The sequence below is a fragment of the Merops nubicus genome, unplaced genomic scaffold (assembly GCF_000691845.1).
Source record: "Merops nubicus isolate BGI_N331 unplaced genomic scaffold, ASM69184v1 scaffold1751, whole genome shotgun sequence".
Taxonomy (NCBI): domain Eukaryota; kingdom Metazoa; phylum Chordata; class Aves; order Coraciiformes; family Meropidae; genus Merops; species Merops nubicus.
The window spans coordinates 1-12500 of NW_008587387.1; the positions used below are offsets into that span (position 1 = coordinate 1).

Here is a 12500-nt window from a genome sequence, read left to right on the forward strand (position 1 = left end):
AGGCTAGTGACTTTATTTTGGTGGTTAGGAAGTGCTGACTAAAAATACCTATATGTTCAGTAACGTGGGAAATCAAAGGGTGAAGTGGAGAGGAGAGGCCGGGGCGGGGGGGTGGGGGAACGGATAGTGTGGTGCGGCTCGGGAGAACTTCAAAGCAAGTAGGAGAAACAGGATGTGCAGTGGCTTCCTGAAGGGGGATCAAAATACAGTCATACAATTCAGATGCAACCCATTTGTTTCCTTTCTCACGCAGTCGATCAACTTTTTTGAGAATGAGGTGAAACAAGTTGAATTGGGTGTGGTGCTGGGATTGAGAATCAGTTGTAAAATCTTTTGAAGGATTTTAGGTTTGGGGGAGGAGTGGAGTCGTGTTTACTTGAATATCATCATGCAGTATATGTCTTCAGTAAGCAGAAGGTTAGGTTGTGAATATAGGAGACTGCATGAAGTAAAGACGGAGGGACTCTCACTCCAGTGTGTTAGCAATAGAGAGTGATTGCCTTCAGAGGAGACAAGGCTGAACACATTTTCTGAGATCTCATGTCTTTAGGAAGTGTCACGGAAATAATAGATCAGCTTGCCTATAAAAAAGAATATTGTTAGTTTTAGGGCTAAGGTTTTATTTACTGAAGCTGACTTATTTATTGACACCATTCTACGTGGCAGTTTTTGTCATAAATGTTTTGTCAATACTGGACAACGCAGCACTCAGGGAGTTTTACATTTTGTGGTACTTGAACCTGACAGTTGTTTTCCGTTAAGCATTGAAAGAAAAACCCCAAAATATCTCAAGACTTATGTTTAAACTTGTTTTATTGTGACATTTATGTGTTCTGGATTGAACCTGCAGTTGCATCGTAACTTTGAACGTTCAGTTACTTGGCAAAAGTAATGGTAACCTATGGCTATGAACTGCTTCCTGGGGAATGCATAAAAAGTTGATTGCCAAAGATGGACCTGTGAGAAGTGTAGGAGCCCATCTGGAAGATGTGTGGAAGTAATAGCTGCAATAAAAGACGTATCTTGAGATGGTCACTTTGTAAACCTACTTGTTTCTTCTAATGCAACAAAAACAATCTTAAAAAAAAAAAGGAGTTGAATATGCAGTGGAAGCTTGTGAACCTAGATGCTGGTTTGGTTTTTTTGGTTTTTTTTTTTGTTTTGCATGGCAAACACTTTTATTTTCACTTCTTGCTAGTATTTTAGTAATGCTTTTCTAGCGTAGAACCCTTTGAATGAACAATAATAAAATGTGATAATGTAATCACCCTTGATCTGGAGGGACTACCATTAGCAGACCTCACTTCGGAAAGTTCATGTTCCTAGTCTGTAAGAATTCCTTGTACCAAATTTCTTAGAAGTGGAATACATGTCAGTGCCTAAGCTTTGTTGGCATTTAAACTACTAGGAGACTTGCCACTGATTCATTTTATATGTGTTGTATGAGAGAGTGTGGTAGGGCTAATGAGATAATGTCAGTTCTGTGTAATTCTGCATGTGCAGAAAAATACTATTTGCAGTAAGCTACTATTAATACTGTTGTTTTACCATAAGATGGTAAAATCTGAAGTTAGTGATGCTATACAGATCATCACAACAGATCCAGAATTGAGGCATGTACTTGAAGGTACTTAAGTAGCTGTTACATACCTAGCAGAGAAAAAACGAGTAGGAGCACATTTGCAGACCCCAGTACTCTCTCTGTTTTGTGGGATACCAGTGTTTGCAGCCAGTCTCTAGCCTCCACTTTTCAAGTAAGAGGCAAGGTGAACTGGTCTTACCAGTTTAAGACCCCATAATATTATTTGAAAATGTGGTATTACACTTTGGCAGGTTTCCACCAGAAATCTGCTGAAGGTCTGCCCTTTTCCTTTATGATGACTTTTTTTATCAGTGACTGTATTTTCTGTGTCACAGTAATGACAAAAGTGCTTTACAGAGGTGTGTGGGCATCATATAGTTTTAGGCATATCTCATAGTGTAGTGTTTCAAACTATAACTAGCTTCTCTTTTCATTTTATGATGTACAATAGTACATTTTTAGGTGGTAAGTGATTTTAGTTGCTTTGATTTTTGGTGTGTTATCTCGTGTAAAATTAAGTTTAGGCTCTTTTTGGAGCATAATGGTTGTTAGTGTCTGTCAATCTGTCAAGATTAAGTGTAATGTTTAAAAATAATATGTATACTTCCTCCTTTCCCACACCCTTGTTAATGAAGAGCTCATTGATGCTTCTGAGAGCACAGGTTTTAACTGTGGAAGTTACTTAAGTGTCTGTTCATAATTTCCATCAGTGTACATATCCCTGACTTGGAAAACATCATACATGATGTTCAGTCTTTGTTCCTGTTAACTGTAGCTGAGCAGAGGACGTGACAGTTTGTGGTAGCCTTTCCAATGCCAGGCATTACTTAACTCTCAAGATTTTAATAATCTACTTAACAACAAAAAGTGTGTGTGGGGAAGAACAGCAGGAGAGAGCAAATGAAGTTCTGATGTTAACATCTTAACAGCATAGACATTAAAGCTTACTCCACCATGCTTCACATCTTGCAGTTTTTTAAAAAGGAACGTTTGTGTGACATTTCAAATCTAGTTTCAAGCCGTGGTCTTGAAAAGTGGAGGTGATGTCTTTTTCAGACATGATGAGTATTAAGCCATCAATGTAGTTTTCATTGTGTTACTTTTTAATGCCTTATATAAAGTTTAGATACTGTTGATTTCACATGTAGTTGGGAGAGGTATTTCCAGTAGCAGGTAAGGATGAATGCTACTGTCCTGGTTAAGGCCTAAAGCAGAGTACAATTATGGTGGCTGGTATTTAATGTAACAGTGCAACAGGGACAGAGAGTCACTGATTAGGAGCCTCTCTTCTGAGAGAATACTAGTCTTGTTTCTTCTAGCAGAATGAAAGGTGAGAAGGATCTGTTTACTGTCTTCAAAGACCTTCAGAGGGGAAGGAAACATCTGGGGGGAAATAACAGTTTAAGCTAAAGGATAGGGTTGTTGTAAAGGAATGTAGATGTATAGGGCATTCAGATTTTGGAAGAGCTTTCAAATTTGAGCATTGGGAACTGGTTTTAGTTGTAAATACTTCTAAGTCACCATTTCCAAAAAGGGTTACCTGGTGTCCAGCATTACAGTGGCCTAGAATAAATACCTAGGAAATCTTTGTATTCCTGTGTTGATAATTATCCTGTCTCATTATAAACTTCCTTTTTTTACTTGTACTTATGCATGTTGCATTTAGTCATTTAGTCAGTAGTTGATTACCCCCACCCCGCACTAGACCAGGCAGGTAGGAAAAAATAAACTGTACCATAGCTGAACCATTGAAAATATATCAGTCAACTTAAAATCAGCTGTTCATTGTGGAAAATGAATACATATTTGATGGCTAATTTCTTAATAATCATCTTCTTTTAGCCAAAATATTTGCCGAGAAAATAGCAAGCGAAAAGTAGCTCAGCAGATCATGTCTTGGTCTTATGAGCTAATGCCGTATCACCTCAGGCTGCAAGCTTCCCAGATTTAGCAGGCTACAGAGGGTCAAGCCTGAGATGAGACCTCTCAAGGGAAAGTGCAGGTTCTTTAGGAAGTGGTTTTCATGCATCTGTTTGCTGTCTGCTTTCTGTTGACTCATTCCATGTGAAGCTGGATGATTTCTGTACACTATTGGCTCTTACAAATTGAAAATTAATATAGAAATACATGAATGGAAAAGTGAATTTTGGACACAGATCAATACTGTAAATTTCTTATGCCTAATGTTTTGTGAGGTTTCCCCCCTCGATATTTACAGTCATTTTTTTTTATTTACAGATGATGCCAAACACTTAGTACCCAACAAAATGAGAGACTTTTTCTGTACCATAAACTTGGACCAAGAAGAAGTTTTTCGTACACAGGTAGTTGAAAAATCTTTAAGGTAAGCTTAATGTTTAAATGGAGATGATAAGCAGAACTGCCTCAGTTCAGAATAAAAACAAGTTATGTATCAGTGTGCATGTGCTTTTGCTTATCCCTATTTAAAAAAGAGAGCTGGCTTGTGGCAACTACTCTGTAATGTTACAGCAGTGAAAGTAGTTGAGCCTTGCAAGTGATACAGTGCTTTTAAAATGAAGCTTGCTAAAACATATTTCACTATTACTTTATTCTGTTGTGTGAGCCAGCATAACATCATTTTTTTTGCCAGGTTGTTTTCAAGGGAAAGAGGGCTTGGTACTTGCTGTCCACGTAATTTCCTGCTTCCAACACACAGTTGATCTGTATTGGTGTGTTCTGCTTTTAGTGTCTGTCTTGTAAGACCTGTTTCCAGAATGAAGGAACTAGTACTCCATATGTTACAGTTTTGTGTGCTGTGGCATGTCCCCCTATTTAAGCCTCATTCTCTCCCGAAATTCTTGTTTTGGAACCTATAATCTGAACTTGCAGAGAGCAGTTTTGCTTCTCTGAGGAAAGCTTAGCTGTAGATTCTGCGACTGTCTTAGACCCTTGAGAAGCAATGAGGTTCACTGGTGACCCATAGTGAAGCATCACTGCAACTGCATTGTTCAGAATATCTGAGTGACTGTTACCTGTAGGAGACATTAAACATTCCTTGTAAAATCCAGAAGGTCTGTTCAAACTCTTCAACAAATTTTTCCTATTTCTTGTTGTTTCCCGTGGTTTTCAAGTAGACTGTAGTTTGATGGGTAAAAAGGACCCGATGTATCCATTAAGAAGAAAGACTTTGCTATCTCATTTCTGACATGTTAATGATTGAAACCCTAAAAGTTACTACTGTCTTTAGAAAAAAGACTTGTCTACATAAACATTAAATGTAACCTTTTTATTCTGTTTAAGAACTATTAAATTTGTATACTTTAATCACGTGATAATAAAATCAGTATTGACTCCATAGTAAAACACTTGATCAATGAGATGACCATAGGCCCAGTGGATTTTTTAAAAATACTACTGAAGTTTAATTGAAACATAATTAAAGGAAAACAATGCCACTAGTACTTTACGGAAGAAAGGAAGAAAAATCTCACTATAACCAAATGACAAATTGTGGGGGTGATCTTAAGTGATACCTTCCCCCCCTCAAACTGAGAATTGTTCAGATTATGTGAAATTAATATTTCTAAGTTGAGAACATTTTATTAGGAATTAAGAGTCTGTATTCTGTATAACTCATTGCCCATAAGTGCCTTTCTATTGTTTAGAGGGCAGATGTGAAGCAAATGATTTTTCACAGTTAGAAAAACATGAATAAATACCGGAGTGAAAGAAAGCTAATTTGACCAATGGCACAAGAAATATTTCCTGACATGATGTGGGTTTTCTGTGGGTTCTGAAGAAAAAAAAATGGTTTTTTCCTTGGAAAGTTCAAAGAATATCTGCAATCCTCCTCAAAGATCTGTGGTGTAATATGAGGAATTGGGGATGGGAGGAGCTATAGTGTGTGTGTTGCTTTTTTTTTTTTTACTTAAAAAAGAAAGAAATTTGATTTAGTTTGAAACTGAACTTTGTTTGCATGCAAGGTTTGAAATGCTGGGGTTCAACCCCCAGCCCTGAATGAGGGTTGGCATATGGATGATGTCCACAACCAGGCAAGTTAGACCCTCTTGATTGACTTTTTTACCCAGGGTCTGGGCAGCTGTGGGTGGGAACTGATGAGGAGATCACCAAGAGATGCCCCCTCCTTCCACATTGACTTGGAGGCAGGGCAGGAAGCCACTTCTGTAAGAACTGACTGTGCTTGCAGTGGCTTTGGGAGCTCTGCCCACACAGTGCATGTGGGACTCCCCAGCTCTTTATGGCAAGTGGAGTTCCCAGGGTGGCAGGATCAGAACATGAAGCTGTCTCTGAGTCCCTGCTCTGTAACTGGGCTCATGGCCTGGCTGCTACCATTGCCCATGGCTTGGCTCCTCACCCGGCTTGCTCCCTTCTTCACATCCACTGTGGTGGGTGAGGGCATTGACCTGTGCCTCCCTCTGGTGGTCTGGCACCTTGGATCTTTGGTGTGTGATGTGGGAGGGGAGGGAGCAGTTTGGCTGCTGGTCTGCCCATTAATGGTAATACCATTCTATATTGGGCTAGCGGTCAGCAGAAGAAAGTTGGTGTCGTGGACAGCCACAGCTGGAACCTCTGACTAGAGGGACCCTCCATGCCGCCCGTTAGCGCGTGAGCTGGCCGAGATTGCTGGACCGTGCAGACAGTGGGAGGGTCAATTAGCAGATGCCGAACCTCATGCTATCCTAGATAATGTCCAGAAATCATCCTACCAAAAAGGAGAGAATGTTGTCAGACGGGGATGGATGTTGCTGACATGGAATAAGAAACAGCACCAACTAAAAGAACAATTGGTATCGCAGCACTCCCATTTGGAGCGACAGCTCAATGATTGACAGAATCAGATTACAATGTTACAGTGCCCAAATGAGCTGCTAGCTGATAAACTGGGTGTTTCCCAGATGTCACCCAAAAAAGCTAAAGAGAGTTGTCCACCATGAGAATAAGAGGCGACAAGTTATTTGGAGAGAGGTTCACTCAGGTGCAATACAAGAGGAGGATAATGATGATGTCTGGTACTCAGCAGACTCTGATGAGGATGGCTCATCAAGTAAGCCTCATGATGTAAGACCAGTGTATAAGCAAAGGGCAGAATTGGATGACAACAGGCACTTGCTGAGAAAAGATGCATTAGAAGATTACACACAACAATAGGTAAATGACGTTATTGGGTGACTTAAACAATGACCAGGAGAACCTCCTGCTCTCGTGGATGGTGCCTATATGATGAGGGATGATTCTTGATGAGACAGACTCCAGGAAATTTGTGATGCTGAGTTGTGATTCCCTTGTGCAAGACACGTTTCGGAACAGTGATAGAACGACTTGATTTGTTGGCCTTGGCCACTGTAGGATGTAGAAATACATACCTGGTGGAGAGTGCCTGGCCAGGGTCGGGGCAGCCGCGGCACGCCCTGTGAGATGGAATTCAACACGTGAAAGAAGAAGGGATGAAGTGAGCTATCTTTGCTGGCCAAGGCGATGTCTTAATGCAATTTGCATTAACTGTTCCTTTGAGAAATGCCATTATAACTGCTCCACCAGCCTGTAAACATACAATGATGACGCTTTTACTTAACGAGACGGGGAGCTCCATCAGAGAAGTAATTGATAAAATACAGCAACTGCGGGATCTTGGAGAATGGGGCCCAGGAGAGACTGAAAGAAATCAAAGTACCCAGCTTCAGTGGGGCCCCTGGGAGAATGAAGACTGAGAAACCCAATGCCATAGGACTAGCCAACACAGAATCCCTCGAGGGGAGTTGTTTGTGGCTTTGTTAAAGGATGGAGTACCCTGTAGCAAAACTGATGGTGCTGAAACCCAGAAACTATGGAGAATATACAGGCAGAAAGGGTTACATAAACCCCGCAGAAAAGTGCAGAGGTATAAAGTGAACAACTCAGAAGCAGTTCAGCCTTTGGCACGTCCTCTGGAAACTCAACAGTACTCCACATTTGCCCACGGAAAGCTCCCTGCGAATGGATCAGCTGTTCTGAGGGAGAAGGCAGTTGGAAACTGTATTCTGACCTGTATCCTGGGAAGGAACTCAGTGGAATAACACAACATCTCAACTCAGACTGAAATGATGGCCATGCTCTGGTACAGTGGGAACGAGAGGACTGGCAACTGTACGTGGAGCTGTACATATTCTGGAAAAAACAGTCCTCACAAACAGTAAAAGCTCTGGCTGATACTGGAGAGAAGGCCTCTCTAACTTATGGAAATCCTAAGAAATTCAGAGGACAGGTTGTGATTATTAAGGCTTGAGAGGAAAACAAATTAAAGGTGTGCAAACCCAGATAGAAATGAAAATTGGAAACCTAAAACAATAGTGTCAGGTTATGATATTCCTGTCTCAGAACATACAATAGTAATAGATATTCTAAAAGGATTAACCTTGAACCTCCCTGATGGTAAATACCAATTTGGAGTAAAGAACTGTATCAGTGCCTAGGCAATTCTAGCAGGAAAAGTAAAATGTCTTCTGTGCAGATTCTGGCTGCAGCCAAAGTTGTGACAATGAAATGGTACAGGATTCCAGGTGGGCATGAAGAGATTTCCCAAACAATTAAGAATTTATTATCTGCAGGAGTTTTAAAATCAACACCTACATCCTGGAACAATCTGATTTGTCCTGTTAAAAAGAGGGATGGGTCATGCAGAATAACTGTAGATTTCAGGGAATTAAGCACACCGCACCTCTCACAGCAGCTGTACCTGACACTGTCACTTTATAATAGAGTTCAGAAGCATCCTGGAACTTGGTGTGCCGTGGTTGATTTAGCTGATGTGTTTTTTACTATCCCTATTGCAGAGGAGCATTGGGATCAATCTGCCTTTACGTGGTAGGGACGGCAGTATACCTTCACCAGGCTGCCTCAAGGATGGGTGCATAGTCCAGCTATTGTTGGTCATTGAATAGTGGCTGAACACCTGGATGAAGGAAAACTGTCTCCTTGTATGCAGATAGTACGTTCTATAGATGACATCCTCACTCAGGGACCAATGAGAGGAGTTACAGCAAATACTCAGATTGGTTGTGGACCATATGCAACAGAAAGGTTGGAAAATTAATCCTACTGAAATTCAAGGAGCATCTCAAACAGTTAAATTTTTGGGAATCCATTGGCACTGTGGACATCGGGAGATAATACCTAAAGCCCGACAGAAAATCCTGCACTTTGCAGTACCACAGAATAAGAAAGAGGCACAGAGATTGGACTGTTCAGCTTTTGGAAGCAACACATTCCACATTTAGGGCAGATTTTGGCCCCATTCTATGAAGTGACCAGGAAGAAATATGAATTTGAATGGGGAAAAGAACAGCAGGCTGCTTTTGAATTAGCAAAAGAGGCTATTCAAAGGGCACTAGATTTATGGCCCATGCAAAAAGGAGAAGTGGAGTTGAATGTATCTGTAAATGGATCATATGCTAATTGGGGCCTCTGGCAAAAGCAGGGAAAGAAGAAAGTCACTTTAGGAATTTGGGGAAGAAAATTGCCAGAGGCAGGAAATAACTGTACTCTCTTTGAGCAACAGCTGTTAGGCTGCTATTGGGCATTGGTGGAAATGTAACAACTCACAACAGGACACCAAGTGGCTCTTTGTCTTGAAATCCCTGTTATGCCGTGGGTTAAAAATTCTCAGAAAACCCACTGGATTGGGCACGCTTGGGAACCAAGCATTATCAAATGGAAGTGGTATGTTCAGGACAGAGCTGAGGTGGGGGTTGCTGCACTCCATGAGCAAGTAGTAGCTGCCCCCGTGAAGGATCTAGAAGTAAAGTTTGATCCTACAGTTGAACAGGAATCCCCTGTGAGATGGGGAAAGACCTTGGATCAGCTAAGGCCTCTTGAAAAGGAACATGCCTGGTTTACAGATGAGTCAGCTAAATATATATGAGGAAAAAGATTTTGGAAGGCAGTAGCCTGTCTTCCTCACTTGGAGAAATTTTTAGAGAAAACAGGAGAAGGGAGAAGTAGCCAATATGCTGAGTTATATACAGCATATTATATGGCTTTAAAACAAGAGGATTTGGGGGTGTCATCTATACACCAATTCTTGGTCAGTGCTAAGGGGTTGGCTACTTGGCTGCCAATATGGGTAGCCAGGAACTGGATAATTCTTGGCAAAACCTAGACAAAGATGTCTGTGGAAAGGAACTCTGGAAATAATTCAAAGAACTAAGGTGACTGTATTTCATATTGATGCCCATAGTAATATAAATTCACTAGAACAATTTAATAATTCTGTCACTGACAACTGGGCAAAAATTTCCCAAGCTGGATTGAACTTCCCTCAGGAGGAGGACCATGAAGGCTTGGTGAAATGGGCACACCAGAAGTGTGAATGTCTTGAGAAGGCCACTTAATAGTGGACCCAAGAGTGTGGCATAGTAATGTCACTTGATGTGATCAAAACCATAACTGCCTGATGCCCCATGTGCCAGCACACTCATAAATGTCTGGTGCCAAATATTGTGAAAGGAAAACTGGAGAGAGGGGAATTGCCAGGATAAATCTGGCAGGTGGACTACATTGGATCTTTACCCCAGGACCGAGGATGTAAGTGCATTTGCACATACAGCAGTAGACACATACTTTGATATTTGATTGCTCATCCCTGTGAAAAAGCTACTCACTATAGTGTACTATCTGTACCATAGACATAATGATCTGGTACTATGGAATCCCATTACAGATTCTAACGGATAATGGGTCTCATTTTTTAAACAAATTTGTCCAGCAATATGCCAAGCAGCAAAATATTTGGTGGATTTTTCCTATATTATCCACACGCTGCATGATTGATTGAACGGATGAATGTGCTATTAAAGGAGCAGTTAAAGAAGCTGGGAGATGGAAACCTGTGCAGGTGGAGAACTCCTCTCACAGATGCATGACATACTCTCAACAATAGACCCACACGGAGATGGAGACTCCCTACATGCTCACAACTACGCCCAGTTTGCAGATACAGCCTCTAACAGTTCAATGAAACTTTGACTGGCTGGAAAGTTATCCTGGGTGCAGTGGCCCCCTAAAGGGACGCTCCAGAGGCTGCTGGGTTAGGTCTTTATGCATTAGAATTGATAAAAATAAGTCAAAACCAGATGAGAGTTATTAACATCAGGGTAGGAGTCCAGATTCCCTTGGGACACTTTGGTCTGATAACTACTCACTCAAATTTAGCCCTAGGGGGTGTTCAAGTCATGGGAGGAGTGATTGATGCAGACCATCAATGAGAAATTAAGGTAATCTTGTTAAATAATGGTGAACAAAATTTGGTTGTTCAGCCCCATGATAGAATAGCACAGTTGCTGATACTGCCAGTTTTAAAAACAATGATGAAGAGGGAACCACCCTAACTTACCAGTGTACATGGGGATAAAGGGTTTGGATCCACCAGTTTTAGTAATGGAGCAAAAGTATGGGTTCAAGGGACAAGTGGCCCTCCTGAACTAGCTGAAGTAATAGCTGCAGGGAAGGAATCCTGAAGCTGAGTCAAGAAAAATAGGAACATGTCCACTCAAATAAGTGTTACTTGCGAGAATAACTAGGTGGTGTAGAACCTTATTTACAGTCCCAGTGCAGAGCCAGTGAGAGTGCGAGGACGATGTGAAGAGTCTCAGTTTCTGTGTAATGAGGGACACTATGCTCCCTTACTGTGGAGACGTGGTGGTGATAACAGTATCACACAGTGCATGTGCTGTGTGCGGGTTGTGGCTATAGGAGGGACTCCCCAGCTCTTCATGGCAAGGGGAGTTCCCCGGATGGCAGGGCCAGCACACGAAGCTGTCTCTGAGTCCCTGCTCTATAACTGGGCTCATGGCCTGGCTGCTACCATTGCCCATGGCTTGGCTCCTCACCCGGCTTGCTCCCTTCTTCACATCCACTGTGGTGGGTGAGGGCTGGCACCTTGGATCTTTGGTGTGTGATGTGGAAGGAGAGGGAGCAGTTTGGCTGCTGGTCTGCCTATTAATGGTAATACCATTCTATATTGGACTAGTGATCAGCAGAAGAAAGGTTATAGCAAAAATTTATTATCTTATTGGGGTAGAAATCAAATGATAGATTTAGGGGCATTGTTCTGTTTCTGCCGTAAAACTACCAGTTAAATGTAATAAGGAAAGGAAGAGCAAATGTTTGTCACACATTTAAATTTAATCTGCTGTGTTACTTTAATGTGGTTCTTCCTGTATGCCAGTCTAGTCTTACTTTTAAATTAGCACTGTGTTCTAATCTTGTATCTGTCACAGTCTTAAAGTTCTCATATCAAAATCACAAATGAAATTACTGAACTGACTTAATCCCTGAGGAACAGGTAAAGTTAGCCATTTTAATTATTCCTTCTTGGTATAACCTATTTTACCCCTTCTGCCAGTTCTGTATTCACCTAAGAATTTAATTAGTAATCTTTTGCATTTTCCACCTTGAATTTTTCTGTGCCTCATACTTTGCTGAAGAATAGTCAGCAGCTGATTCATATGGCAGTGGTGATAACATAGGTAAGGAAAAATGTATCAGCATGGGTAAAACAATGCATTACTGCCTACTTATGCTCGTTCTATTGACCTGCTTGTTCTTGTCAAATCTGAGACTTTAGGTAATGTTGAGGTCAAAGTAATTATTTTTGGTGGCTGATTATTCTATGCCAGGGAAGCTACAGGAGTCGGAAGTTTGCTCTGCTTAGTCATGGAATATGGCTGCTAAATGGGTTTTTGGAAATCTCTACTAATACTCTCCATCCCAGACTAGTTATCTGATTATAACTGGATACATAGAGTTACATAGATCCAGCAAGTATAGGGACTTAATGCTTAGTGATAAGCAGAAGATGATATGGTACATCATCATCTAGTGTTCTCCTTAGGATGTCTGACTGAAGCTGAGTGAGTTTCTCTTTATACCAGTGCCAGCTAGTTCACCCACTGCTCACTCC

The 12500-nt window shown here is 41.2% G+C and overlaps 1 protein-coding gene across 1 annotated transcript in view; it reads left to right on the top strand.

Annotated features, from left to right (window-relative positions):
• The first annotated feature begins 1554 nt into the window (after nt 1–1554).
• The window catches only part of RASA2 (RAS p21 protein activator 2), a 49971-nt gene continuing 39025 nt past the window's right edge, over nt 1555–12500 (top strand). Inside the window, exons 1-2 of the mRNA XM_008948881.1 lie at nt 1555–1627; nt 3821–3926. Of these exons, the coding sequence (XP_008947129.1) occupies nt 1555–1627; nt 3821–3926 (179 nt within the window). The remainder of the gene's footprint in view (nt 1628–3820; nt 3927–12500) is intronic.